This window comes from Parus major, chromosome 4 (assembly GCF_001522545.3).
Source record: "Parus major isolate Abel chromosome 4, Parus_major1.1, whole genome shotgun sequence".
Lineage (NCBI taxonomy): Eukaryota > Metazoa > Chordata > Aves > Passeriformes > Paridae > Parus > Parus major.
This window is the reverse complement of record NC_031771.1, coordinates 36,680,451-36,706,772: the sequence shown is the minus strand read 5'-3', so window position 1 is coordinate 36,706,772 and position 26,322 is coordinate 36,680,451. Positions and strand designations below refer to the sequence as shown.

Below are 26,322 nucleotides of genomic sequence, written 5' to 3'. Positions count from 1 at the left end.
ATAATTTTGACAGTAAAAAATGAAAAGTACTGTTACACTTTCACTCAACTCACATCAGGTATTTCCTCTATGCATCTCAGATTACCAAGAGCGGCTAAAAAAATAATGGAACATTACCCCACTTGTTTCAAACTATTAATGGGAAGCCTTTTATACCTGAGTGTTGCTTCTTGGCTGGTGAGAACAGGAGGTTCAAGGTTGACATTCAGGAGTGCAATGTGTTGTTGTTTTAGGTGCATACCACATTGACAACATACTGAAAAATCTGTCCTAACCTGGCAATGAAATGTCTCCCTTGGCTTGCTGGGGCCATTTAAGCTACATTTACATAGAGGACTGTTGTCTTTAACATTACAGAATTTTGGTTTCCAGATACATTCTTTTGTTTGTATTCAGCCTCCATAGCGCACTGCAGGTTTAGTCCCTCCCAAATGAATGTGAATTCAAAGTTGGAAAATTATGGTAAAGAAAAGCCACTCTAGTAGCACTCTGACTGCAAGCTCAACCAGTATCTAAATGGTTGTCTTGCTGATCAAAAGGAAAGAAGCCCATATCACATCACTTTTATTAGAATTTCATTACCTGTAGGGAGCATTCCTGTCCCCCACTGGTTTAAAATTTGGCATAGCAAGTTACTGGATGCTATAGTTCTGGCCACCTTTAACCATTATGTGGATTGTAGAAAGAAAGAAAAAAACTTTCAACTTGAATGTAATGAATTTTGCTTTTTTTTTCCTTTACTCAATTTTTACATTACTTTCGTCATTCTGATTGGCATTTTTGTTTTTTATGTGTCTGTAGAGAGACTGAATGAGCCTGCTAAGAATGAAAAAGGTGAAAATTATCTAAAAATGCATGGACAGAAATGATTCCTCCTTTTTTTTCATTTCTTATCTAGTCTGATTGAAATAGACACTTCAGTGGATCCATAACTACTCATTTATAGCCTGCACATATTTCTTTATTTCCATACAGTACATTTGTATTTGTATCTTAAAAGGTTTAGCATCTTGCTTTTGAATTCACAGTAAACCTGAAATATTAAACTATGACTTCCTTTGGAGATAAAACAATTTATTTTTTTTGAACCCCAAACAATAAAGAATATGGTATTATGTCTTCCTAATATTTTGTTTTGCTTAACAAGAAGAAAGCAAGTGACAATTTGATATATATTAGTAATTTGTAAATTATGACAAGTGGATTTTTAAAATGTTACTTTATTATTGTGTAAGAAGCGATAGGATTGTTCTTTTTCTCTTATCTGGAATATTGTTAAACATGAGAAAAAATGCAACCGGTGGGGTCAGCCGTGTCCTGGGGTGCATCAGGCCCAGCATTGCCAGCTGGGCAAGGGAGGGGATTGTCCCACCCTGCTCTGCACTGGGGTGGCCTCACCTCGAGGGGCAGTTCTGGGCACCACAATATAAGAAGGATATAAAGTTGTTAGAGAGCATCCAAGGGAGGGCAAGGAAGATGGCGAAGGGCTTTGAGGGGAAGCCCTATGAGGAGCAGCTGAGGTCACTGTGCCCGTTCAGCCTGGAGGAGACTGAGGGGAGGCCTCCTTGTGGTCTTCAGCATCTTCACAAGGGAAAGCGCAGGGTCAGGCACTGATCTCTTTTCTGTGGTGACCAGTGACAGGACCCACGGGAATGACATGAAACTCTGTCAGAGGAGGTTTATGTTGGACATGGTTTATATTGGAAAAGGTTCTTCATCTAGATGATGGTCAGGCACTGGAACAGGCTCCCCAGGGAAGTAGTCACAGAGCCAAGCCTGACAGAAATAAAGGATTGTTTGCACAACACTCTCAGACACATGGTGTTACTCTTGGGGCTGTTTTGTGCAGGGCCAGGGCTGGGAGCTGGACATTGATGATCTTTGTGAGTCGCTTGCAACTCAGAATATTCAATGATTTTATGAAAAAAAGCAATATTCTTTCCAATCTTACAGAATTCTAAATATATTTTAAAAAAATATCTTCCTTTCTTTCCTGCTTTATTCCTTTCCCCTCTCCCTCTTCCTTTTCCTTTCACCTGTCTCTTTTTATTTTCCTTTTCCCTTCTGTTCTGCCTAGCTCTGAGAAAAAAGTGGACAAACAGGAATTAGAGGAAATAGGTGATTCTAGGAAAGAGGTAAATTAAACGACAGCCAGAAACCCAGTTCTGGACAGAAATGCATTTGCCTACTTGTTTTTTAATGGAATTTGGGCAGAAAATGCAAATTCACAAAACCACCTAAGTTAGAAGGTCATTAAAAGGATTTGTATCAGCTGCATTTCTCTGTCCTGTCCAACCAACTGTAAGACAGCTCAAGCTTTTCCTGTTCCTTTATCTGATGGCTTCTTTCATGGGAAAAGGGTCTTTACCCTGTTTTCATCTGGAGAAATCTTATAAAACTGTTTGCACAGCTGGTTAAATAATTCAGGTAATGGTCTTGTCTTAACAATGTGGTCAGGATGAATTTTTTAGTCTGGGTTTAATGAAGAGATTTCCTCAGCTGGAAAGTGATTGACAATTTTTCTTTTCACCTTATCCTGTTATAACTGCAGTTCTTGAGGCTTTTTATTTGGTGTGTCTATTTTGTCATAATGTTAAAAGGACGGCTTTTGGTCTTTTTTTGTAAACTGGCATTCAGCATACCAGACGTGAACAATTCACTTAAATAGGCCTTTCCTGACAGCCATAACTCATCTGCAAAACAACATTTAGGCACACTCTAAATGAGAATCACTGCAGGAAATGTGTCTGTTGGAAAGGGAGCTCAAAGGAAAGAATCAACACCTTTTCCCATGATAGCTCATTCACTCCCATACGGAGAAGGTTTTGATGCTCATTTTCCACTTCACTGCACAACCAGACAAACAAGCTGGAGTTCAGTGCTTGTGCTGCATTAGATTGACCACTTTCATGGCCCAATCCAAAATGACTTACAGGTATTTGGAGCCAGGTATTTTGGGGGAGTGGTGCTTTGTGGAGAAAGAAGCAATACATGCTGAGGATGCCTCACTTTTTGCCAGAATACTGCCAGACTTCTCACTCACTGCCTGTATGGTATTGCAGTTCTCCATGCTGTGCTGATTGCTGCAGCAAACACCTGCTATGTATATTCTCATATGGAGCAACAAAAGCAAGGAGTCTCTCCCAACTCACATATCTGACATGCACCCTACATGCACACATGAACAGGGTTAATGAAGCTGCTGCTTTCTGAAGAGAAGGAAGGACAGCTCCAGTGTATGTGCCTGGGGAAGGGGTGCACTGGGAGCAGCAGGATGTAGGCAATGTGGCTTACATGGGAGGCATTTTCAGGGAGGACGCAGCTTTCCAGAGCTGGGGGTGTGCCTCAGCAGCTCAGACTCTTTCAAACTCAGTGTGGCCAATTCAGAAGCAATTCAAGGGGGCTTGTTCTTATGAAGATGAGACTAAATACTGTAGCTAGGCTGTTATCTACAAGATCTCAACACTCATCCTTCACTTTTCAACTTCCCCGTAATGGGAATTCACTGCCCCTGAGCCCTGCGGGATGCACAGAGGATGGATTCTGGATTTGCCAGGGTGTGCTGGCGGGCAGCTTCCCTAACCTCAGGGCTCCTCTGGGCTGCTGCCTTGTCTGTGTGTCACCTCCCCCACCTTTTTAGCTCATCTGTTACTGCACAAATAAACTGGGTGCCTTGTCAATATAAATACCAGACTATGGCCTTTCAAATAAAAGAAATGTTGGTGTATATATACTTTGTGTGACAAATTGTTCCTTGCTGTAAGGTCTGCTTACACTGTCAGAGTGGAGTGTGCAGGCCTTTAGTGAGAAAAGGATGTAAAGCTGGTCTGTTTGGCCAGATTTTTTTGTTCACAGAATAAGATGTAATGTTGTTTTTTTCCCCCTTAATTCTTATTTGTTGGTAGGGTGGAGATTTTATTTAATTTATTTTTATTTTGAAAGGTAAAACTCATTTTGAAAGGTAAAAATAAGGCTATTTTTACAGGGTCACAAAAAGTGGACAAATCAACTTATTAAATTACATTATGTCTGAAAAGCAAATTTAGGAAATCAAAATTATATGGGTGTATTTTCTTTCCTTTTAGGGCAGTGGAATACCAAGATAGTAAACAATAATTGTTAGATTTAGGTTCTTTGGTTTAATTTAGAATAAGAACTTTATTCCTGCAGAGTACAAGTCACACCCAATTAATGCAGACTTCAGAAATAAAAGACTTTCCATTCCTGGGAGGGGGCTCCTACTAAGGTAAGACTTTAAACTGCATGTCCCTTGTAGGCTTCCTAGAGAGCTGAACAGTCTGGCCTCACTGGGACATCAAGGAACACCAAATCTCTTGATGGGGCTTGACAATATGTTTGAATATAGCATGACTGAAAACAGAGATTAGCCTTTTCACATGTGGTCCTGAGTTGTCCTTCCACCTTCACCACACCAGGTTCCCTCCAAAGTGAGCATGAAGGAGGGTGGGCTGGCTTGACTCTAGCCTCCCTCACTTCTGTTTGAGAAAAAAATCTAACATGGAACAAGAACATTAACATATCAATAACTGAACAAATGTTATTGTGAAGTCCTTCATAAAACCAGAAGTGAGACATACTTTCAGGAGTCTGGGCAGAGCTGACTGGATTGACAGTGCAGGACATTTATTTCATTAATACAAACAAAATTGTTTATTTTGTGGTACTATCCTTACTTCTAAGTGCTTTCTGAAACCAGAAATCACATGCTGACTTTCTTGACAGAAATTAAAGCAGTTCTTCCTTTTTCCTACATGTAAGATGTAATAATATTGATATGTGTCTTCAGCATTCTGATTTTGATGTTTTTATTTATTCAATGGCTTCTCAGATCTGCTTTTATTATGTAGCCTAGTTCTAAGGAGAAGAAACAGTAACATTTAAGAATGAAGAAATGGGTGAATGTCTATTAGATGAGACACTACTGCTGTCAGGGAAATTAGGGGATACACTGCAGTTCTCAAAAAATTTTCATATATGCATCTAATGTTACATGGATTATTTTTAATATGGCTGTTTTTTCTATTAAGCAGGATGAGTTTGAAACAGCAAACTTGTGCTCCAGTGTTAAAAGACTAAATAATATAATGTATTATGACATCTACTGTAAAGCTAAGTTACAGTTCTGGTTTAGAAAACTGTGAGACATAACCTCTATTCTTTAAAGTTGAAGATAGGAATTTAAAAAATGCATTGAATGATTTATCTTAAGAAGAAACATGATAAGTCCTGTCAAGCAAGCACAGCCATCTAAGTTCCTCTCAGAAATTGCATGTTGCATGAAACATGGTTACATACTCGTGTAGCATTGATGTATTCAGTGGAAAGTCAAAAAAAACACAAATTAAATATATCAGCTTGATATTTTTCCCTACAAGTTCTGTTTGGTTAGAGAGCATACTTAGCTTGTTTGAATAGAAAGGGAGAGTTTAAATTGCCTTCTGGCCAGCCTTGCCTCCATGGGTCTACATGAAGATGTGAGAGAGGGCTATGGCTACTAGATCTTCAATTTGTGTCATATTGAGAGGAGGAGAAGCAAATATGCTTTAAGAGAGAAACATATGTATTTCATGCTGCATTGTGCCAGGCAATGTGGATGCAAAGGCACTTATGCAAGGACTGCATATCTCAAAAATATTCCCCAAAAGACATTTCAGAAACAATTAAGAAGGAAGAGAATGGTTTTTGTTGCTTGAGTATATATAGTATGGGAAGATTAAAGACACTGCACTTGTATGTCACAGTTTGCAATCAAGGGTTCATGTGATTCCATAAAAGTCAATGCAAGAACAAGATAATTGGCTAAAAAAAAAGTGCTTGAATGAATATGTATAGACACTACATTTTACACTGATGAAGCAAGAAGCAGCAGCAGTAAAAGCAGAAGGTACCAAAGGCTGTTGGTAGTAAAAGGATAAAAATACCTAAAAAGCACTATCATACCAAGGATATTCAGATAGTGTTGTTTAGTAGGGATAAAAAAAAGTCCAGATTACACTTTTGTACAAAGTCCTGGTATTTGTAAGAATAAGCAGAACCAAATTACAATGAAAGCCCCAAAACTACAAGTAAAAAGAACCTTAGGCATTTTTAGGTACTTATACTAGTGAAGTATAAATGGGATAGAAAAATGAACACAGACAGAAACACAAATGTTACAGGAAAATACCTCCCCCCCCCCCCAAGTTACCAGAAAAGGTATAGAAATAGTAATTATGAAAACTGGATTTTGAACCTCTTAATATACAGTAAAAGTGCAAGTGAACTGACACTACTGTTGGGGTATGGTTTTCATTTGATCAAATGAAATACTTGCTTTTCGGCATAAGTTCCATAGACTTTTCTGTAGCCAAATTTCAGTTTTTCCAGGTCAGACTCCACAAGTAATGTATTAAAACAAAGCAAAAGAAAAACTGCAAAACATGATCTATTCTCTGTTGCCAACTGTTGACAGTTACAGATGATGTGCCAGGTACTTGGGGAAACTAAACAAGTCCAAGCCAGAGGCAATATCTGACTCTGTATCACAGAGTTTTAGGAAAACCACAGCATGAAATGCATTGCTAATAAAAGCATAATATGCAAACTCTGCAGCACACAGTGAAAATAGATTTTTGCTTGCAATTCTCTAGAGTCCATAAATTACTGTAAGGATTTCGCATTCTGCATGATTTCACCACCTTTCCAGAATAGCTGGAAAGCTCATTAATTTAACTGTGGGAGCAAAGTAAACTTGTAAGAACTGTGCTTGCTAATGTCACTCTCTTTGCTTCTTGTTGCACTGCCTTGAAGACAAGGATTGAGTGGGAGAGAGAGAGGAAGGACAAGACAAATGAGCTCAGGGCATGAAGTGTCAGGGAAAACATTGGATGGACTGTCAAGAGATACGAGAGGGGACTGTGAAGAAATTCACTGCTGGGAAAGGAAAAACCAGGAAAGTCAAACACACCTTAGGGAAATAATGGGAGATGTGTGAAGGAGCAAGATACAAGGTAAGAAAGTAAGGAAACATAGTAGGAGGTCTGGAGAGTAAAACAGCAATGGAAGAAAGGCAGTCGATTTCCAGACAGGAGGAGCCATCTTAGCCTGGATCAGATCTCTGCCTGCTGATACTGCTGCTAAAAGAAGAGGAAGAAAAATGAGAGAAAGCCGAAAAGAGATAAGAAACAGTGGATACTGGGATTACTTCATGTCTAAGGAGAGCACACTGAGCCTGAACCTTCCAGAAAAGCTTGACAGGGAAGGAACACCTGTCTTTTTACAGAAGAGCCTGCAGAAGCAGCTGGGCTGTGACTGCAGAGGGACAGATCCCAGACACCCAACCCTGGGCTGACCAGGATTTGTTGCAGAGCAGCTGTAGGGGAGGACTCCGTGTCTGTGTGAGATGGGCACAGCGCAGAGCGCTCCCATGCGCACACAGACTGCAGCCCTGCCCAGCAGGTCTGCCTGGGCAGCCAAGGCTGCTTGTCCTGGAGGGATTCTCCCTCGCAGAGCAGCCTCTGCCAGTTCCTCAAGCAACCTAAGGAGCACAAATCAGGCACAGGCTGGCACGGCTGCCTGGCTGGCAACTGTTGGAATGCCAGGGCTTTGATGGAGACCCGGGCTCTCAGGCTGGGCGATTGCACAGAGGCACCTGCAAGGCTTTTCAGGCATTTGCTTCTGGTATTTCAAAACTTAGATCAAGACAAAATGCTCTTTCTTTTATGCACCTGGCTTAGCTATCTGTATGTAAATTCAGAATGGAAACTGCTGCATAGAAATAATGCCATATAGGCTAGCTAGGAAGTGTCACTTCCAAAATGCTAATATGCAGATAATTAGTATAACTTTTAAGATTTATCTGTTTAAATGTTCATATTATGCATACATAATATGCAGTTACAGTTAATAGTTTCCAGCTCAGATATCTCAGAATTTTGTAAGAGAATTTGATTAGGCTGATTACTTTTATACCTTGTTTAATACTATAATTTCATTATAAAACCTAATCTGGGCAACTTCTAGCTTCATATGGCTCCATTGGTTTTTTAGTATGCATGCATTTTCAATCATTTTTGTAAATGCTCTGTTAATATAATTTTTATTCAACAGATTTTGGGCCTCTGAAAACAGATAATAGTTACTATGAATTTGAGCGATAGTGCTTTAAAAAAGTACATATTCCTGAGATAAAAGGTGTCAGTTTTGATCAGTACATTATAACCCTTAGCAAAACAGAAATTTACAAATCCATATTGCCATAAAGATATTAAAAATCCCCCGAGTCTGTAAGCAATGAAAACAGATTATATGATATCCTAAGTCATTCAAGCTAGTACTTACAATTTCACTGTAAAAACCAAAAATAATGTAAAAAAAAAAATTCTTGTCAGTCCTTCCCTTCTTCAGGGAAAGAGGAGACTAAATAAAATAAACTATAGATTAATAAGTGTCCAGGCTAAAATAAATAAAAAAGTAAATTTCTTTTGGATCTGATATTAGTGTGATTTAAACTATGGAAAAAAGCCATGGGAAGAAATAAGACCAAATGCTTTAGTATGTGCCAGAGCAGTGATTGCTAATTTTTGGGATGCAATGTTTTTGCAAATATTTCCCCTTTGCACTGAAAAATTCTGAAAAAGGAAAAAAAAGATTGAATGTTGAATAATTTTCATAAACCTGCTCTCAAACTTCTGAGATAGCTAAAATAGGTTCTCTGGATCCATGCTCCACTTATACAACCAGATTTGCACAGGAGAATAGTTCACAAAGCTATTCCTGAGTTGCTTCTAAGGCTGAACTTTTTTATTACAAAACCTACAGTATTTTTCCTCTGTGTAGTTTCAGCCACTTAAACAGATGTGTGACAATCAAAAGATGAAAAAACACAGCTATACTCAAAGCTATTTGACAAAAAGCATTTCTAGTACATTGGACATCCAAGCAGTTGAATATTTTTACCTGTGAGTGGGAAGAATGTCTGAATTCACCACGGAATATAAAATCTAGCATTTTCTCAAAATATTTTGAGAATTTGAGTAATAGAGTAAATAAAATACATAAATAAACTGTAATATTAAAAGAAAATGCATTCAGCAATGGAGTTGAAAAATTATGAAGTCAGAATGGTTTCATAGTTTCTTGCTCTTCACTTGATGTTTGAGGGATACTTTTCCATTTTAACAAGGCTTCATTCTTTTCAATAGAAAACATTTAATCTGAAAATGTTTTAGCCCATCCTACCTACAAACCTGAATATGCAGAAGCTGAGATACACACTTGTACACCATGTCACCCCCACACAAACTCTTCTATGATAATTCATGGTCTCCATCTATTTTGGCAATAGTACCAGAAACCTCTCGAAACCCAGCGTCATCAGATTTAATGCTACAAATCACCAGCACCAAAAAAATCACAATAATACTTGATCTTAGAATAAAAAGTGGCAAAAGAGTTGTGGTCACTATTTTTTCCTTCAAAAGGGAAATATACAGACATAGATTTGGTGTATGGGGATTTTATATTCAAAAGAAGCAAGTAGCTATGATGGCTGATGGATGTTTTTAAGAATCCTGTTTTGGCACAAAAAATAATGCAGTGCATTCCCCCTGCCCCTTATTCCCTGTAGCTTTACATAATTAGTATAATATTTTATTTTGAGTTTTAACTTGTACAGAACATGATAGAAAACATTACTGGAAGGGACCTTGAGAGGTCATGCAGTCCAACCCCTACCCCAGGGCAGGATCTGTTCTTCCTGCACTGGTCCTGAAAGATGTCTGATCTGTTTTTAAAGTCAGTCTATGAAGGGCAGGGGGTCACTATCATTGTTGTCTGCTCCAGGGCTCCAAAATCTTCACAGTGAAGCTCCTCCAAATGTCTCATCTGAATCTTCCTTGTTGCAATTAAACAGATTACTGCTTCACCATGGCTACAGGGAGGAGATAAATATCTTTACTTCTGCAAAAGCCTCATACACTTGCAAATTTGGGGAGAGTGAAATTGCCTAGCTTTTTCAATAATTACTTCAGCTTGGGAATTCTAACGAGACTTTGGTTGGAGGTAATTGTTTAGGAAGTGCATAAGCAGCAGCTTGGAAATAATACTAATACTTACTGAGGGGAATAGCCTGCCCTTTGGGCTCTCTGTAAGCCAGCTGGACATAACCTAATTCAGACCAGAAAGTCTGCATGAGAGCAGATCAGGTGTGAAAGACAGCTATTTACATACTCAGGAAATAGCTATGTACTTCATGACAGACAGTACCCTAAATTCTCCCTATAATGAAAGCTATAGACCACTGAATAGTGAATATAATATCCACTTTTTTTGTGATCACACAGACACCATTAAGATACATTCAGGAGCCACCAGCTACTGCAGTACACCACAGTAGGCTACACAGAAATTACAGACAACATGATGAGAAATTACTGCCCTGATTAAAACTCTAGGTCCTCAATTAGCCAATATGAATGCCAGCATGATTTAAAGTGCCTGCTGTACCCAGCAGATGCCTTAATTTCTGCATGGGACTTCACTGTCTCCCAAACCGACTGTCTTGCCCAACTTGCCTATTGGAAACAAGTGACTGTGTCTGCCACAGTTAAATGCTGACTTTACCCTCTGTGGAAGTGGATGGCTACTCCCAGCCCACCTAAAGCTGTGCTTTGGTCTCTCAGCATACACAGAAGTGTTCTTCTCTCTAACTCACGAGAAGAACACTTGCCCTGCCAATACAACACTTTCTCATTCCTCTGTGTATCCTCATTGTACTTCTGTGTCCTCTTGGCAGGACCTAAAAAGATACACAGTGGATGCACCAAAGCACAGTTAAATATTACAGATGTGTGCTAATGCTTTGGGAAGGTGCCCGCTACCAAAGCCCTGCCAATTTACAGATTATTGTAAGACTACCTTAAAGCTGGCAGCAGTACCACCCCACCTGCTGATTTTGTCAGGGATCAGCATTTCTAGCCCTGTCTCCACTTCAGGACACAATATGCAGTGAAGCAGCACCTGCTGCTCTTGTTTCTCTGATGGGCATCTATAAAGGCTGGAGAGTAGATACAGGTGCTCAAAGTCCTCCTGCACCCTGCCTCAGCCAAATGTACACTAACAGAAATATGAAGTTATCTCAAAACACAGATGTTTGGCTTTGCTGCCACTGCCTGACACTGGCACTTTATTTTCTTTATCATGTGTGTTGAATTGAAAGCTTTTTTTTAGGCCCTGACCTTGGAAGCAGTTGCTTCTGCATTTCATCATAAAGATAGAAGAAGAGAAGAAAAAAAAAATAAGAGGGACTTACTGAATTTTCATGATGCCCTTTGTAATCCTGAATAGCTGAACTAGAGGGCCTCTTAATAGTTTTACTTATCACACTAACACTACCACTCCTTCATAGACACCTTTTTACCCAATCTCATAATGTCTTTCAGGTAAGTTAAAAATAAACATATTTTTTCAGTTGGCAGAAACAACTGAAAAAAACGGTGTTAATTCTACATTGACCTTTTTTGAAATAATGGTTTCTGTTTTAAGCCGTGTTTTTGTTATGATTTGTCTAGTGTATCAGTTGGCAGTTCATTTGGAGATTAAGTTGCCTATAAAGCCCATATGTGAATTCTCTGGTTCTACTAGTTTATCTATAAATTGTTATGATCTCCTTTAGTCAATATTATTGAAGATTGTGTAAAATGCTTTGCTAATCTGTCTGATATGAACAGGCATTGATGACTTAATCAGTGTAACACAGGCTAAAGCAACTCACTGAAAAGATTTTTTCTGAGGTTGGTAAAATTAAAATCCTACTGTTCCAGTAATACCTCTTGCTGTTGTGCTTGCACCTGTACATGCCATGGTGCTGGTGGTTTCTGTGTTTTCAATTGATTCCTACAGGAATGACACTTCCCCCATGGCCCACATTTCTTTTCTCAGCTTCCTCCATCTGCATCCACCTGTGTGAAAGCCTGCTGTGAGGTCCAGATCCTTCCTATGTACTTGCCACTGAGTGAAACACAACCTTTTACTACCCACCCAGATGTTATTTTTGGGTGAAAGACTATGCAGCAATGCTTTTACTTAATAAAGTAAAAGCAGCAGCGAAGACAAATTTCTTGTCAGTATTTGCACCAGAAGAATGTCAATCTAATGAGCAAGTGGGATGAAAATCTAGTTTTTGATGCAAATCTACAAACCCATGGTTGTCTGAGTTACAAATTTCTTGACAAGAGTGAAATGTTGTCTCACTATTATTTCAATATATAAAACTGAAGTTCAAAATAATGAATTCAAAATTATTCAGACCCAATGTTCAGAAGAAGTCAGACAAGTAAGACACAGGAAGACAGCATGGGAAATTAAAAGTATCTTTTTTGTGCTTTTTTGTTAAAGGGTCAATTTTACTGTTACTTCTCCCAGCAATATTTCAAATGGTCCTGCAGAACTCAATAATAACTATAAGGCATCTGACTTTATTTTATGTACTTACTCAAAAAAAGTGGTCCATCCAGTCTCATCGCTTTTAGTGGCCAGAAGTCCACTGTTGCCATGGTAGGTAAATAAGACCAGCTCCTGCCCTTGTGCAGTCATGCTTTTCAAACATCCATTGGTGCCTATGGTCAGCCAGATGACTTGGTTATCAGGAGAGACCACTCTTACTGGCATCCGGTTGGGATCCCGCCTGATCCGAAGAGTATTCCCATTGCTGTCCGTTACCGCAGTAATATCATTGTCATTGCTGTAGCTAAAATTGTACAGGTAGTCTCCGGTGACTAAACTCACAGTGTACTGGTGAGTACCATTGACATCAAAGATATACAGCTCTTGGTCAGTTGGAGAAGCAACTTCATAGAAGTTCATTGAATTCATTAAGGGTTTGTTCTTTGACACAGCCCGTATCCTAATGTTTCCCAGATCAGCAATATACAGGGTGCCATCTGGAGACACAGCTAAGGAGGAAGGGGCATTAAGTTTGGCATCTTTAGCATAGCCATCTCCATTTTGGTAGCAGTCACAGTTAACATCATTTTTGCAATCACACTCTGAGGGTATTCCAGCAACTAAAGAGATCTCTCCATCAGTTGTGACTTGTCTTATCCTATTTATCTTTTTTTCATCAGTTTCTGTAATGTAAAGCACCCCGCTGTAGGACACGGCAATGGCAGTGGCTGACTCCAGCGTGGTCTGGACAGCGTGTTTGCCCACGGTGTACTCCACCCCAGGGACCTGGCAGTGCATCGGCCTCCCTGCAGCAATGCGAACCTGACGGTTCTCAGTGATCTGCAGAACCACGTTGTTATCCAAAACATAAATGGAGTTATCCATTGGGTTTATAGCTAAATCTGTAGGCCATTCCAGACGAACCTAAACAAATAGAAGTGTTTTGTTAAACAGTTAACCACTGCAGAGTAAATTAATTAATTAGCCTTCAGTTTTAGACACTGCTGTAAGGATATTTCCCATCTGCTGTAAGTAATCACGACTGAAGAACTTGCATGAATACATGCAGCAAACTAAAGCTTTTCAGGGAGGTAAGTGGAACAATATTCAGGTATCCAATTTATTGAAAAGAAAGGCAGTTGCATTGAAACTGTAATACAGGCTGAGTTTCCCCCTCAATAAATGCAATACTTTTCTGTATCACAAATGCATAAATGACTACGGAGACAGATATCAATGTCTAAATACTTGTCAACAGTATTCATCTTTTATTCTTGTAGTAGCAAAAGTTACGTACTACCTTCCAGATTATGAAACACTGTACTCCATCCTTTGAACATACCACTATTGACATAGCCCTTCTTAGCTACACAAGTTTTTAAGACAAATAGAAAAATGCAGGGGTTTTGTGTAAATCCTTTCATTCACTACAGTAGGCTATGGATGTCAGCAATTCAGAAAACATCAACATGCCAAGATAGTTCTAACAGATATGCCATTCTCCCAGTATTTACTACCAGGCTTAATGTTTTCTGTTGATGGTTTTGCTGTTCTAAACCAAACTGAACTTTATGGGCAGAAAAATTGAATACCGCAGCTAAGAGGATACAGTGCAATTCACGCCTGTGGAACAGGTTGCTCTCTCCCCCAAACCTGCTGTTAAATATCCATCACACTACACCTAGTTTTATTTTAAGGGGTGCAAAAGCTGCATTTCGGTTTCTACCTCCAGCTCAGCTTTCCAAATTAGCAGCAACTGAAAAGTACCTGGCTGATGTGCATGCTGGTATCACAAGTTAGAGGTCGTGCCGAGGTGAGATCATTGGAGCCAAGCAAAGTCGATATTATTCCATTCTGATCCACTTTTCTGATCATGGTCCCATCAACAAAGTAGATTAACCCATTCTTATCTATTGCTATTCCTTCAGAGAAGCAAATAAAAAATTAGGGTTTCTCTTGTCGTACTAGCAGTGAATATATTATCCATAACTAAAGGTAGAGGTAGTATGTATACAGTGGAAATTGTAGGCAGGAAATGTGGTCTCAGGCAGTAGGTAGTAACACAGCTTGCTAATGTATTTTGCAAGAGAAACCGATATTCAGCATGAAATACACTACTGTTGATTGCATTTGCTGTTCATTTGCTTTTGTGTGTTGGAAAGGGAGTAGCTTTTAAGTTAACTTTAAATATGGGATAAATGGAACCAAAAGCAATGTTCATCTTAGATATTCACTGCTGCCTGCCAAACACATAATATAAATGCTCTTATTGAGCATTTAAAAATGTTCAATAACCACTCAAGCCAAATACTTCCTAAAAAAATCACCCCTAATTGGTTTCGAAAAAATCAGTCCCCTGTAGCTCTCTTCCTCTATAGACTTTCTACTTGGAAAAAAATAACTCAAATTCCCAATTTTTGAGCCAACTATTGAATTCAGTAACTAAACACAATTATGCCCCCAGCTCCAAATTTCTGTATTATTTTGAATGTTACAGAGGGAGAACTCTTTTTACCTTTAGGGCTCATGAGTGTTGCCTCCACCGCCTTGCCTCCATCACCACACCTTGCCTCATCGAATGGCAGGCACTGCTCTCCTGTTCCTCCTATTACCTCAACATTTTTGGTCAGGTCTTTCGCACCAGTGAGCGACTTGGGCCGATAAATCCTGCGTGTGTTTGTGTCAGAAACGTACAAATCTCCCGTCACAGGGTCAGTTGCGAGGTAGTATCTGTGAGCTGGGTTGCTGCTGTAAAATGGAATCACACATTGCATATGCTGTAGTTAATTGCACCTAACATTGGATCAAGGAGAAAACTTCAGTTTCTATGCAGTGTGAAGTAATGTAGACAGAGTTAAAGTCAATGGTGATGCTCCATGCAGGTAGCACAGGTCATGGCCCCAAAATGGTTTTGGTCCACATTTCTTATCTGTGTCACAGGCAGCCCAATCTAGATTAATCCTCTGGGGAAAGAAGGTCCATTTTGTCTTTGATGCTCTTATGCCAGTTCAGGCTCTCTCATTAGAGACTGTAAATGTCTCTTTAATAAACCAAATCAAAATACTGGAGTTTAAAACCTTCTGAGAGTTCTGGGAGCCCTGATCTAGTCCAAAATTTTGTAGCAGGAGTCCAGCCCTCACTTACGCTTTGTTGGTATTATCCTATCTATTATAATTTATATAAGGCTGCTGGGGTTCATGGTTTATGTAATTCATAAACAGATAAGACAGAGTTTGAATGATGAGTTCACAGGCAAGAGATAAGACATCATTCATAAGTATTTGTTTAATCCACTGCTTTCAAATGCGTGATACGCATGATTTAACACATTAGGAAATGTCATCTCTTCCACCAGAGACCAAGCAGAGCTTTTCCATTCTTCTTAAGTCAGAGTCATATTTCAAATAACTGTACACATTGGCACAAAACTGCTAACTATGCCAGCACAGTCTTTATTACAGTGAAAATATATATTGCTAACCATTTTCCCAGAAACGTACATTTTGCCTCTCCACTGGTGCCACATAATTGAGAATTACTGTCTTTTCTTCCCTGCTGGTGAAAAAAACAGCCCTGGAGATTACCTTTTGTGTTGATACATTATGATGTAGAAACTTAACCCACTGCAGTTGGGATTCCTGACCTAATTTATGGCATGAAGAGCTGAAATAAGGTCATGTAAATACATGAGGTAATTTCAGATGCTCCCCTCATGGATTGAAGCAGTGTCAGAACAGTCACTTCTGATGTTTGCAAAAGCACTGCTTAAACAGATCTACCAGTCTGGTGGTAGCCAAACATCTGTTCACAGAATGCTATACTTCACGTTTTGTAAATACATAACTGTGCTAATGTAACACATTTTTATGTACTGCCACTTGGAAAATGCAACAAGAGACCAACAGGAACAACTTGTGAACAAATTATGTCTTTTAGCAGGGACAGATTTTTATAGCTATCCAATTACAAAAACACAGAAAAAAATGTGTTGCATAAATAGGTTTTTATTTGGTTTTAAGACTTTTAACATGTTGGTTCAGAACGAATGAAACCAAGTGAAACAGGCTAATGAAATCAAATACACAATGATTAGCACCTCTTAAAAAGCTCTGCTATTGCACTGAGCACTGTACAGCATGTCTGAAAACAATCAAATGCAGGCCTACTTTAAGTTTCTGTCTGTTACAAATCTATTATTGCCAATGTGCTAAATAGTTAGAAGGTATTTTCAAAACCTTAATTTATGCAGTGATCATTTAATATGATCACTAAATAATGTACGAATTATTTATACCTCCAAAGACTGCAAATTAAATTATACCCATTTACATGATTACTTTGGTCTTTAAGAAACTTTGCAAACACTTCAAATATAAACACATTGCAAGATGTGAAATGTGCAATTAAATTTTATTTCATTGTAATTTAAAATAAAGTTCTTTCTTATACTACTGAAATCTAAATTAAAGTATCTCTCTTCAACCCATCTAACACTGCCTCAATCATATTTTTCAGCCATCGGAATAAGAAGTCATCAAATCAAAAAGTAAGTAATTTATTCCTGACACAATTATTTATATCCAAAAAGAAGTTTTAAAGCTCTTTTCTTTATAAATATGGAGAAGTACATTCTAATTAATTCCTACAAAAAAGAAATCAGGGGATTGAGTTCTCATGGAAAGTAGTGTATCCTCATCAAACCAAAAAAATACACCTGATAATTTAAATGTATTTTCTCATTTTATTAAAAATCCCTCCAAGTTTGGAAGTGCATAGGATATTACTACTGAATCAATGGAAACTCTCCAACTTGCCATTTGTAGATGTCTAATGGCTCTTTTTTGAGCTGATACAACAGGCTTAACCTCAGCATTTCTTTTCAGGTGAAGGTTAAACAGCTGAGGAGGCTTTAGGCAATAAAAAACCCCCAATAATTTATGGGAGAAAGGCATAATTTGGGGAACTGAATAACTGTCAAGTGAAAACTACATTTGTTTTCCTGGCAGAAAACATCCATGAGCACTATGCAGATCTCAAAAATAGTACAGGGATAAGCAGCCAGCAGCTGGAAAGCTACAGAGTTTATGCAATTTCACTGTACCCTGAAATGAAATTAGGCTTCTGCCTTCTACCAATATCAACAAATGCAAAGAAATGAAATCCCCAGCCCGTGACTTATTGACTCATTCAGTATTGCCTAATCACTTTCAGTAGCCTGCAAAACATGGAGTTACATACCCACACTGGCTCCTGTAAAGACATGTCTAAAAATTAACTTCTCTTCTGTCTATGCCAGATAGTAAGTGCTTTGAATTGAAAGTATGCACACATGTGCACAGAACTGTAACGATCTATTTCCCTTTGCTTTTATCTTGCTTAGGCCAATCTTTTAATTCTTCAGCTCTCAGGTCACTTGGAGTATTCTCCATCTACAGATTTTTTTGAAAATACTCCTGCTCCAGTCCCTGTCTTGCCTTCACTATGTGCCCTCTAAACCATATATCCTCTCAAAGCTGTTTTTATGTTTTGTTAAACTTTTTTTTCTGGCTCTCTGCAGATTTGGGATAGTGCCATAGCCTACAAAAGACCTCCCTGTCTTCAAAGTCCTTCTAAAAGTGACTTCTTCCATGAATGTCTATCAGCATTAATCACCCACAGGCAGCAGTGTGTATAAAGACATCATTTCAGCTTTGAGACTGAAAAAATGCGAGGTCACTGGTACATGAGAGGAGAAATTTGATCTGCATTCTTTCTCTAAAATAGAGTACAGGCTTCTTGAGGTAGGAGATACATCACACTGTGCTGAAGCACTGTTTATAGGCCAGGAAAGGTGAATGCTTGAATAGATAAGAGATCTGAACTAGTATTTAGCCTCCATCATTCAGTAGTGTTACTTGGGGAATGCATTTTTTAGTGCATTTTCTTCTAATACCTAGCAATTATCTTTTGCAAAGTAGTCTGTTGAGGGCTGTTTTCCAAACTGCAGTTTAAGTAGAAATCTCAGCAGTCTGAAAGGCTTGCCAGTGAAACTGGACATTTGCTCCCTTCTCCTCTTACAGGCCAGACAGATGTGCTTCCCTCTACAGCACTTCACAGGACTCTGCACAAATTCATGCAGCCAAAAGAAAGTATTTGGTCTCACAGGGTGTCCTTAGCTGTAGTGCCCATGGCAAGAGGATTTGGTGGATCCTAAGAGTTCACATGTCTTAAATAAAAAGCAGCTAAATTAATAGAATAAAAAGCTGCAGGGGATATTAAGCATAAAGATCCCACTCTTGGCTTAGGAAGTCTCTCATCAGCAAATCTCTAAGGCTGAGAGTGGACACTGGGAAAATGTTTATGATGTGAGAGAAAACTCAGACTCGTAATAAAATTGTGTTGGGCTACACAGTGGGCTCCACACCTCCTGCCTACTGGGTCCACAACTGTTCCTGCAGAGCCAGTCCCCCACAGTCCTCTGTCTCCTGCCTTGGGAGGAGCCCCCACTTCACAGCTGCTATGTGGGCCCATGCTGTTACACTAATTTGTGTGGTATGATTGCAATTTTGCCACCAAGAGCTTCTGCATGCTTAGGCATGAATAAAGCAGAAAAGCTTCAGTATTCTCCCCTCATCAACTTCTCTTACATGCAGGGATCCAGTTTCTGAAATGCTGCAGTTGAGGCTGTGACCACAATTCTGCCAGAGGCAGGAGTGGGCAGCGCTACTAAATCACAGCAAAACAAACCTCAATACACATCCACTCTTTAATCCTTTTTTGTACATTCTGCATCCCCATTTTAAGTATTATTACACATTCTGTGTATTTGCCAAGACAATGTCCTATCTAGGTGCAATCACACCTTTATGATACCACAAGTGATATAATTCTTTCAATAGCAGTAGAACACATACAAACGAATTGCAGTAGTGAAACCCTAAACCCACCAAAGAGAAGAGACTGCCTCCGAGTCATCCCTGGAAAAAACCCACAAAACCAATTCTGATCATTAGCACTGATGCACACACTTTATTTAGTCATGGAATTCTTTTGCCTAATAGATCTGAAACATATTTTTTAAAACACAAAACCTTCCTCACACAGAAGTATGTCCAAAGAAAAGTTAATTTAAGAAAAAAGACATAAGAGATAGGACTCCGGGATTTGTTTAAAAACAAGGAAGGAAAATGGCAGCAAAAGGAGAGAAAGATACCAATGGGCCTGCTAAACTGTATACTTATCAGATCTGCCACAAAGGTTTGCAGGGTTTCATGTCTACAACAAGATTTTAGCATGACTTTTTTTTTTTTCTCCTTATCAGGACCAGCTGCTGTGGCAAAGCAATTCTAAGCATCCACCTACTCTTCTGTTCTTGCCATTATTGTAGAGATGCCAGGATGGATGAATACTGTACTACAATCCTCTGATTACTGTTGTTTCTATGACTTATTTTGTAAGTCTGTGTATTTTAAAATCTTAACTCCTGGAGTTGTGCTATTGTTATCTCAACTTCCATTATTAAAAGAAGCTCACCTTTAAAGGAACAAATCTGTTAAACGAGAGCCTGAAAAGATTCAGCATCAAAAGGCTAATGAAATGAACTCCCTTGATACTTTTATATGCCATTCTCATCATACTTGGTGTATCTGATTAATGAGTGAGTTTTGATAGGATCAGCAGAAGTGCTGCTAGCAAGGAGTGAGCAGAGATGAGGGAACAGCAAAGGAGGGCACACACAAGCATAACAAGAAGCCTGACTGTGGACAGAGAGTGATGAGAAAAGAGGAACTCATCAGAAAGGACGATACAGCCTGACAGTTGACATAACTAAAACATATGAACTCATTATTTTTGAAAAATACTCCTCTTTTCTAGTAATACATCTCAGAAATGACTTGCCCATTATAAGCATTCATTTGTTAAAAAAGAAAGAAGAACAGTTAGAAAAATATAAATCTTCTTTAAGGAATGCTTACCTATGTCTAAAATCTTTATTTCTTGGTGGGAGCAAGTAAAAAAGAACAGAAAAACATTATTAGACAAACATTCAGAAAGGATGTTAAAAGATGAGAAGAAGGCAACATTTACATCTATCATTAGTGAAGTGGTGAATGATTGTCCCTCGTCCACTTATATTGACCACATACGTTAACTCATAAAGTCTGCAGAATTATTACTTTGGGTAGATTAAACTCTCACATTTAGAAAAGCATAGTTAAAATATTTTAAGAGGATAAAATGTTTTCATTTCAGTTCTAAATACTGTAAAAATCTTTTGACTCAACTTTTGTTCCCAAAAGCATTCGTGAACTCAAACTTACACGACGTTAGAAATTTATTTAATTTCTTTGTTACTTTTTATTTCTTAATTTTTTTTCTTTTAAAAAAACTTTAATTTGCCACAATAACTCGTAACTCCAAAAGTCCAGGATGAGAAAAAAAACATACCTTAGCTCCAGAACACTAGTTACATTTCCAGATGGGAATATCCGCCGAACGTAGTTGAAATCCCCCACGTACAGACTGCCATCTATCCCACAAGCTAAGGCAACCGGAGCCAGTAATTTATTACCATCAGCTTGACCATTACAGCTTGGACAGGAGATGCTGCGTCGTCTCCCATTGCCCATAATGCTGCTAACAACTGGGGGTTGCTGAGATATAAATTGATTTTCACCATTCCCTTTGTAGAGGATTCCTGCCAGATAATAAAGAAAAAAACAAACCAAAACCCAATAACATTAATAAAAACTCTGAATGTATACACATAAAATGATGCAAAAGTATTCTAAATATTCTTTTAGCTAGTTAGTGTAAGTTTAATGAATTTTTATTGTTTCACAACCATATTTTTCTCACTACAAAAAAAAACTTTATTAAAACATCTATAGTTACATTAAGGTATATACATGCAAACATTAGATTATCTTGTCCACAAAATTTAGTAGAAACACTAAATATTGTAGCTCTTAAAACCCCAAAATATTTTCACTCATTATTTCAAAATGTTAATGATTTTTATAGTTATAATTCAAAATAAAAATTTTCATGCTGAAGGAAATCTAAAGCATATTAATGGAAAGAAGGTCTGTGTTTCTACATCTTTACAGTTTTGAAATAGCCCAGAAAGGACTGAAATTCTAATGTGCCTTATAAAAAAAGAAAAAGAATGTATTTGCAAATTGTATTCCTAAAGTCCTAGTATAATTAATTATGAATATCATGTCAAATGTAATCTGAAGTGGATTACTGTTGCAAATTGTAAATATTAATTAAAGAGCCACTTCAAAAAGTTGTAGATTGCCTCAATTTTACATTATAAAAGATTCTTTACTCAGCTCACAATAGAAGTGTTCCTCTGGCAACAAAGTCTGCCTCAATACCATATCTGCAGTTATAGGCAGTTATTAAAAATGTCAAAACAACAAAAAAAATGTGGTGCCAGGCCAACCTGCCTCTAAAACTTAATTCTGCTTCAAGGCATGAAAGAAACAATAATTTTGTGAAGACAAAGCAATGTGCCAGTGGTATTTTTCTTCCTTATAGCCTATGTAGGAAATATAAGTGGAAAAATGGATGCTTTATGTTAAATCTTCAGTCTTGGGGGGGAAAAAAAAGTATGTTAAAGTGTTGCCAAGACCCTCATTGTTCAAATCTCATGATGAATCCATTATGGTGTCCTCTTCAAATGGTCAGCTATTATGGCTCTACTTGTAAGTCACCATATATCTTTCCGTGGTATAATCCATGTAAACCACACATCACTTTGTACTGTACAGAGACCTGGGTTTTATTGATTGCATGCCCAGAGTTTCATGCAGTTTAGAGCTGAGGGATACAGTAATCTTTTGAGAACTTTAGAAGAAATTTAAGATGTATTTCTCTTTCCCTTCTCACTCTCAAAGTGCATGATTTGCACTGAAAGGTAGGAGAAAAAATACTTTGCTTTCCTCTTTAAATGTTTTAGGTGTCTTCACTGTTTCTCATGTTATAAAATGTGATTATAAATGTAAAACCAATATATATATGATAAAATTGGAAAAAATGAAAATGGTTTATGGAAATCTAATGGCAAGTAATCTAAATAAGTAATCTAAATCAAAAGAGGAAGAATGTATTTTTCATGACTAGTTAAAGCCAGAATGCATTAACAGTACACAAAATCCCCTCTCCTATGATCACATCATTTATGACAATCATGGCACTATAATTTTACCTGAAATAGCTGAGTTCTACAATTTTCATCAGAGGAATTCTAGAAGTCAGCACAGTGCACTATTGCACCTGATTTATTCTGTCATTACCTTGAAAAATTGGTCCTTCACATTTCTCTTCTATTATCACAGACTAAAAGATGTACATTAGACTATTTACTGCAGTAGTGTGGATTTCTGTGCAAACACTGTCTGCACTCTCTTCTGAACAGATTTATGCATCTCAACCCCCTTGTCATTACAACTCTCCACTTGGTTTATTCAATTAGACACACGACACTTTGAGAAGTCATTACTTGTCAAATGTACTCTTAAACATAATTTAAAGCCATCATCAATTTACCCAGTGAACAGAATCAATCTTACATATATATTTTTAATTATAGCTCTTCACATTTTTAGGTGGATTACTTTAAAATAATTTGCACAGGTTTTGTTTGTTTGTTTGTTTTTTCTTTCTTTCTTTTTTTTTTTACATTTTATATTACATACAATGACACCTTTCCCCTTGATTTGGTTACCTTGTTTCCTTACCAGTCAGAAGCACTGCTTTAGGTGTTGACTACTGTGTTACACATAATAACTGTGTACTAGGGGGAGACCTTCACGGGACATCAAGTACTGCAGAAGTGACCATCTTCCTGATAATTACTCTGGATTCCTCTCTTGCATGAAAATCTAGTGCTAGCAACTACTACTTTAAGCTGCATGACTGCTTACTTCACCTTTCCTATATGCTTCCAGACAAGTTTTTCCAAATCTCTTCCTGTTCAGCGTTGAGCTGAGGTTTCCTAAGCATGGCTCCCTGCAAGCAGTTGCTGAGCAGCATGCTCAAAAAATATGCTTTGATGCCAAAGTTACTGTGCAACAGCAAATTGCAGCTGGAGAGAGGAGTGAGAATATGAGCAAGCAACAGCTCTGCAGACAGCAAGGTCGGCAGAAGGAGAGGGAGGAGCTGCTGCAGGTACCAGAGCCCATTCCCCTGCAGCCCATGGAAGAAGACCATGGTGAGGCAGCTGTGCCCCTGCAGAACATGGGGGTCCATGATAGAGCACATATCCACCTGGAGGGCCAATGCCAGAGCAAGGGGATGTCCAAAGGAGGCTGTGACCCTGTGGGAAGCTCATGTTGGAAGCTCCTGGAAGGGCCTCTGGACACAGGGAGAGAGGAGCCTGTGCTGGAGCAGGTTTTCTGCCAGGACTCATGGCCCCACTGGAGCCATCTGCTCCTGAAATCGTGCACCCCACAGAGCATGTCCACACTGGAGCAGTTGTGAAGAACTGCAGCCTGTGGGAAGGACTCACATTGGAGAAGTTCACAGAGACTGTCTACTGTGGGAGGGAGCCCATGCTGGAGCAGGGAAGAGTGTGAGGAGTCCTTCCCCTGAGGAGGAAGGAGTGACAGAGACAGGGTGTGATGAACTGATCACAGCCCCCATGTCCCTGCACCACAGGCAGGGAGGAGGTGGAGAATTCAGGAGTAAAGTTAAGTCTGGAAAGAAGGAAAGATTGTGCAAGTTGCTTTTAAGATTGGTTTTCTTTGTCACTATACTACTGTGATTTGACTGACAATAAATTAAAATAATTTCCCAAAGTCAATTCTCTTTTTGCCCATGATGGTGAATGCTGAGAGATCTGTCCTTGTCCTTATCTCAACCCATGAGCATTTTCCGTTTTCTGTCTCCTGTCCAGCTGGGGAGTGACTGGGTGGCTTTGATGTCCAGCCAGAGTCAACCCACCACAGCATATCCAACACAGACTGTTTGATGAATTTATTCATGCATATGTATTTGTAGGATACAGAAGCATGACATTTGATGTAAATCATAGAAACAAAGACTACCCTGAGGTGGAAGGAACCCACAGGATTATTTAGTCCAACTTCTGGTCCTGCAAAGGACAACCCCAAGAATCACACAGTGTGTCTGAGAACATTGTCTTAACACTTCCTGCCAACTCTGACTGGCTTGGCGATGTGACCACTTCCCTGGGGAGCCAGGGAAGCTCAAAGCATTTACCATTTACAGAATGTTCTATAATTTCCTTTTTTAAAAAATAACAGAGCTAATAGCAAAAACTCTGAATGAGAGACCTGAAGTGCAGGGCAGCAGAACAGTAAAACAAACAAGAAGAAAATTAACTCCTCACCATTCTGAACATCCAATACATGATGCTTATCCAATGTCCAACCACCCATGTTGGAGGCATCCAGCTCATAACCCTGCAAAATGGCAGTCCGTTTCTCCCAGAGAGTTAGATCCAAGCAAGACTCATACTCGTAACCTACAGACACTGAAATAACAGCACATGTCCTCATTAAGTACAGGATCTCATTCTGAAGAAGAGTTTAAATAATATGATTTCTTTAAACTACATATATTCTTTTGCTCTCCTAGGACACATGACAATTCCTATGGCTTCTTTTCCATGTTGAAAATATTAACCAGAATCTTACATTATTAAAATATTTTTAGTTATTAAGAGTAAGTGAATTAAGACAAGTACAGAGGAAAGCCATTTTGTGATGTAAGTCAGACTGCTATGGTGCTTTACTTAAAGTACACAGAGTGTGCAGACTAAACACAGTAATGTATTTTTAGGCTGAGAGCTACTTCATGGGAAGGAATAGAAGTCAAAAAGATCACTTTTCACGTGAATGAAAAATGGTTTCTTTTTCCTTCTGAGGAAATTTTTTCTCATAATTCAAAGCTTAGATTAGTGTTTTTTAATATGTTTTAATATCCACTGATATAATTTTATTCTGCAAAACACTTTCTACTTAATGGATACAAGAATTTGAGCTGTGCTTCCCTATGTTCAAGACAACATTAGAAGTGCAAAAATCCTCTGTAACACATACCAACAGCTTCAGATAATCCGTAGACCCTCTGATTGTATGCATCAGTTTTATCCCATATGAAGGTGTATGCTAGATTTGGGGATGCAGGGAACCATTTTTGGAAAAGTCTTCCCACCACTGCCACCATAAGATGAACCTTCATTAAATTAAATGGAATAACAGATTGGGTCATAGTAATCTTCAGCACAGATTTATATCCTGCAGCCCTGGAGCTCAAGTATGATAACTTCAAATCAGTTCCTGGTATTGTTGTTTCTTCATGAAGAACCTATACATTGTTAAGAGAAAAATACAGTATTTAAATTATTTGGAAATTGAACAAAACAATGCAGCTATCACAAGAGGCTGCCTAACATATTTCATGACAATCCATTAAGAAATGTCATTTATCTTTGGTCTTCGTGGTTAAAAAACCCCATAAATAAATAACTAAAACGTGAAATAAAATTTCATAGTTTTTCTAAAAGGTTAAGTCTAAGTTCTTCATTATACTGAAGCTATTTAGTTGGTACTTTTTGCTCAAGTGTTCCAAAATTGTCTCTTTTATTTTTATGGGGGGCAAAGGAACCATGAGAAAATATTCCCAACTGATTTTTCCTGAAGAGGTAAAACAGGATCTTTCACCTAAGTGAAAACTGCCCCTTATTATGCTGCCACCCAAGTCCCAACTAATAAAGGCATGAGTAATAAAGGCAGTAGAGCCTCTAAGGAGAGCAAAGCTTGAGATTTGGGGTGAAATGCCTAATTTCTCCTGTAGGAGCAAGAAGAACTTCCAGGTATTTTATTATTTGCATTACCAGTGGATTATAAATGCTTTAAACTAGAG

General features: G+C 38.4%; 1 protein-coding gene across 12 annotated transcripts in view; it reads right to left on the bottom strand.

Moving 5' to 3' along the window:
- The window catches only part of TENM3 (teneurin transmembrane protein 3), a 350,102-nt gene that overhangs the window by 22,927 nt on the left and 300,853 nt on the right, over positions 1-26,322 (bottom strand). For 10 of the 12 annotated variants that reach the window (XM_033513516.1, XM_033513517.1, XM_033513519.1 and 7 more), the window contains 7 exons: positions 25,497-25,764; positions 24,785-24,928; positions 20,872-21,121; positions 20,400-20,420; positions 14,960-15,192; positions 14,212-14,366; positions 12,494-13,368 (listed from right to left, as the gene is read on the bottom strand). In XM_033513516.1, the coding sequence (XP_033369407.1) occupies positions 12,494-13,368; positions 14,212-14,366; positions 14,960-15,192; positions 20,400-20,420; positions 20,872-21,121; positions 24,785-24,928; positions 25,497-25,764 (1,946 nt within the window). The remainder of the gene's footprint in view (positions 1-12,493; positions 13,369-14,211; positions 14,367-14,959; positions 15,193-20,399; positions 20,421-20,871; positions 21,122-24,784; positions 24,929-25,496; positions 25,765-26,322) is intronic. The other 2 variants (XM_033513518.1, XM_033513523.1) reach the window with 1 other exon arrangement.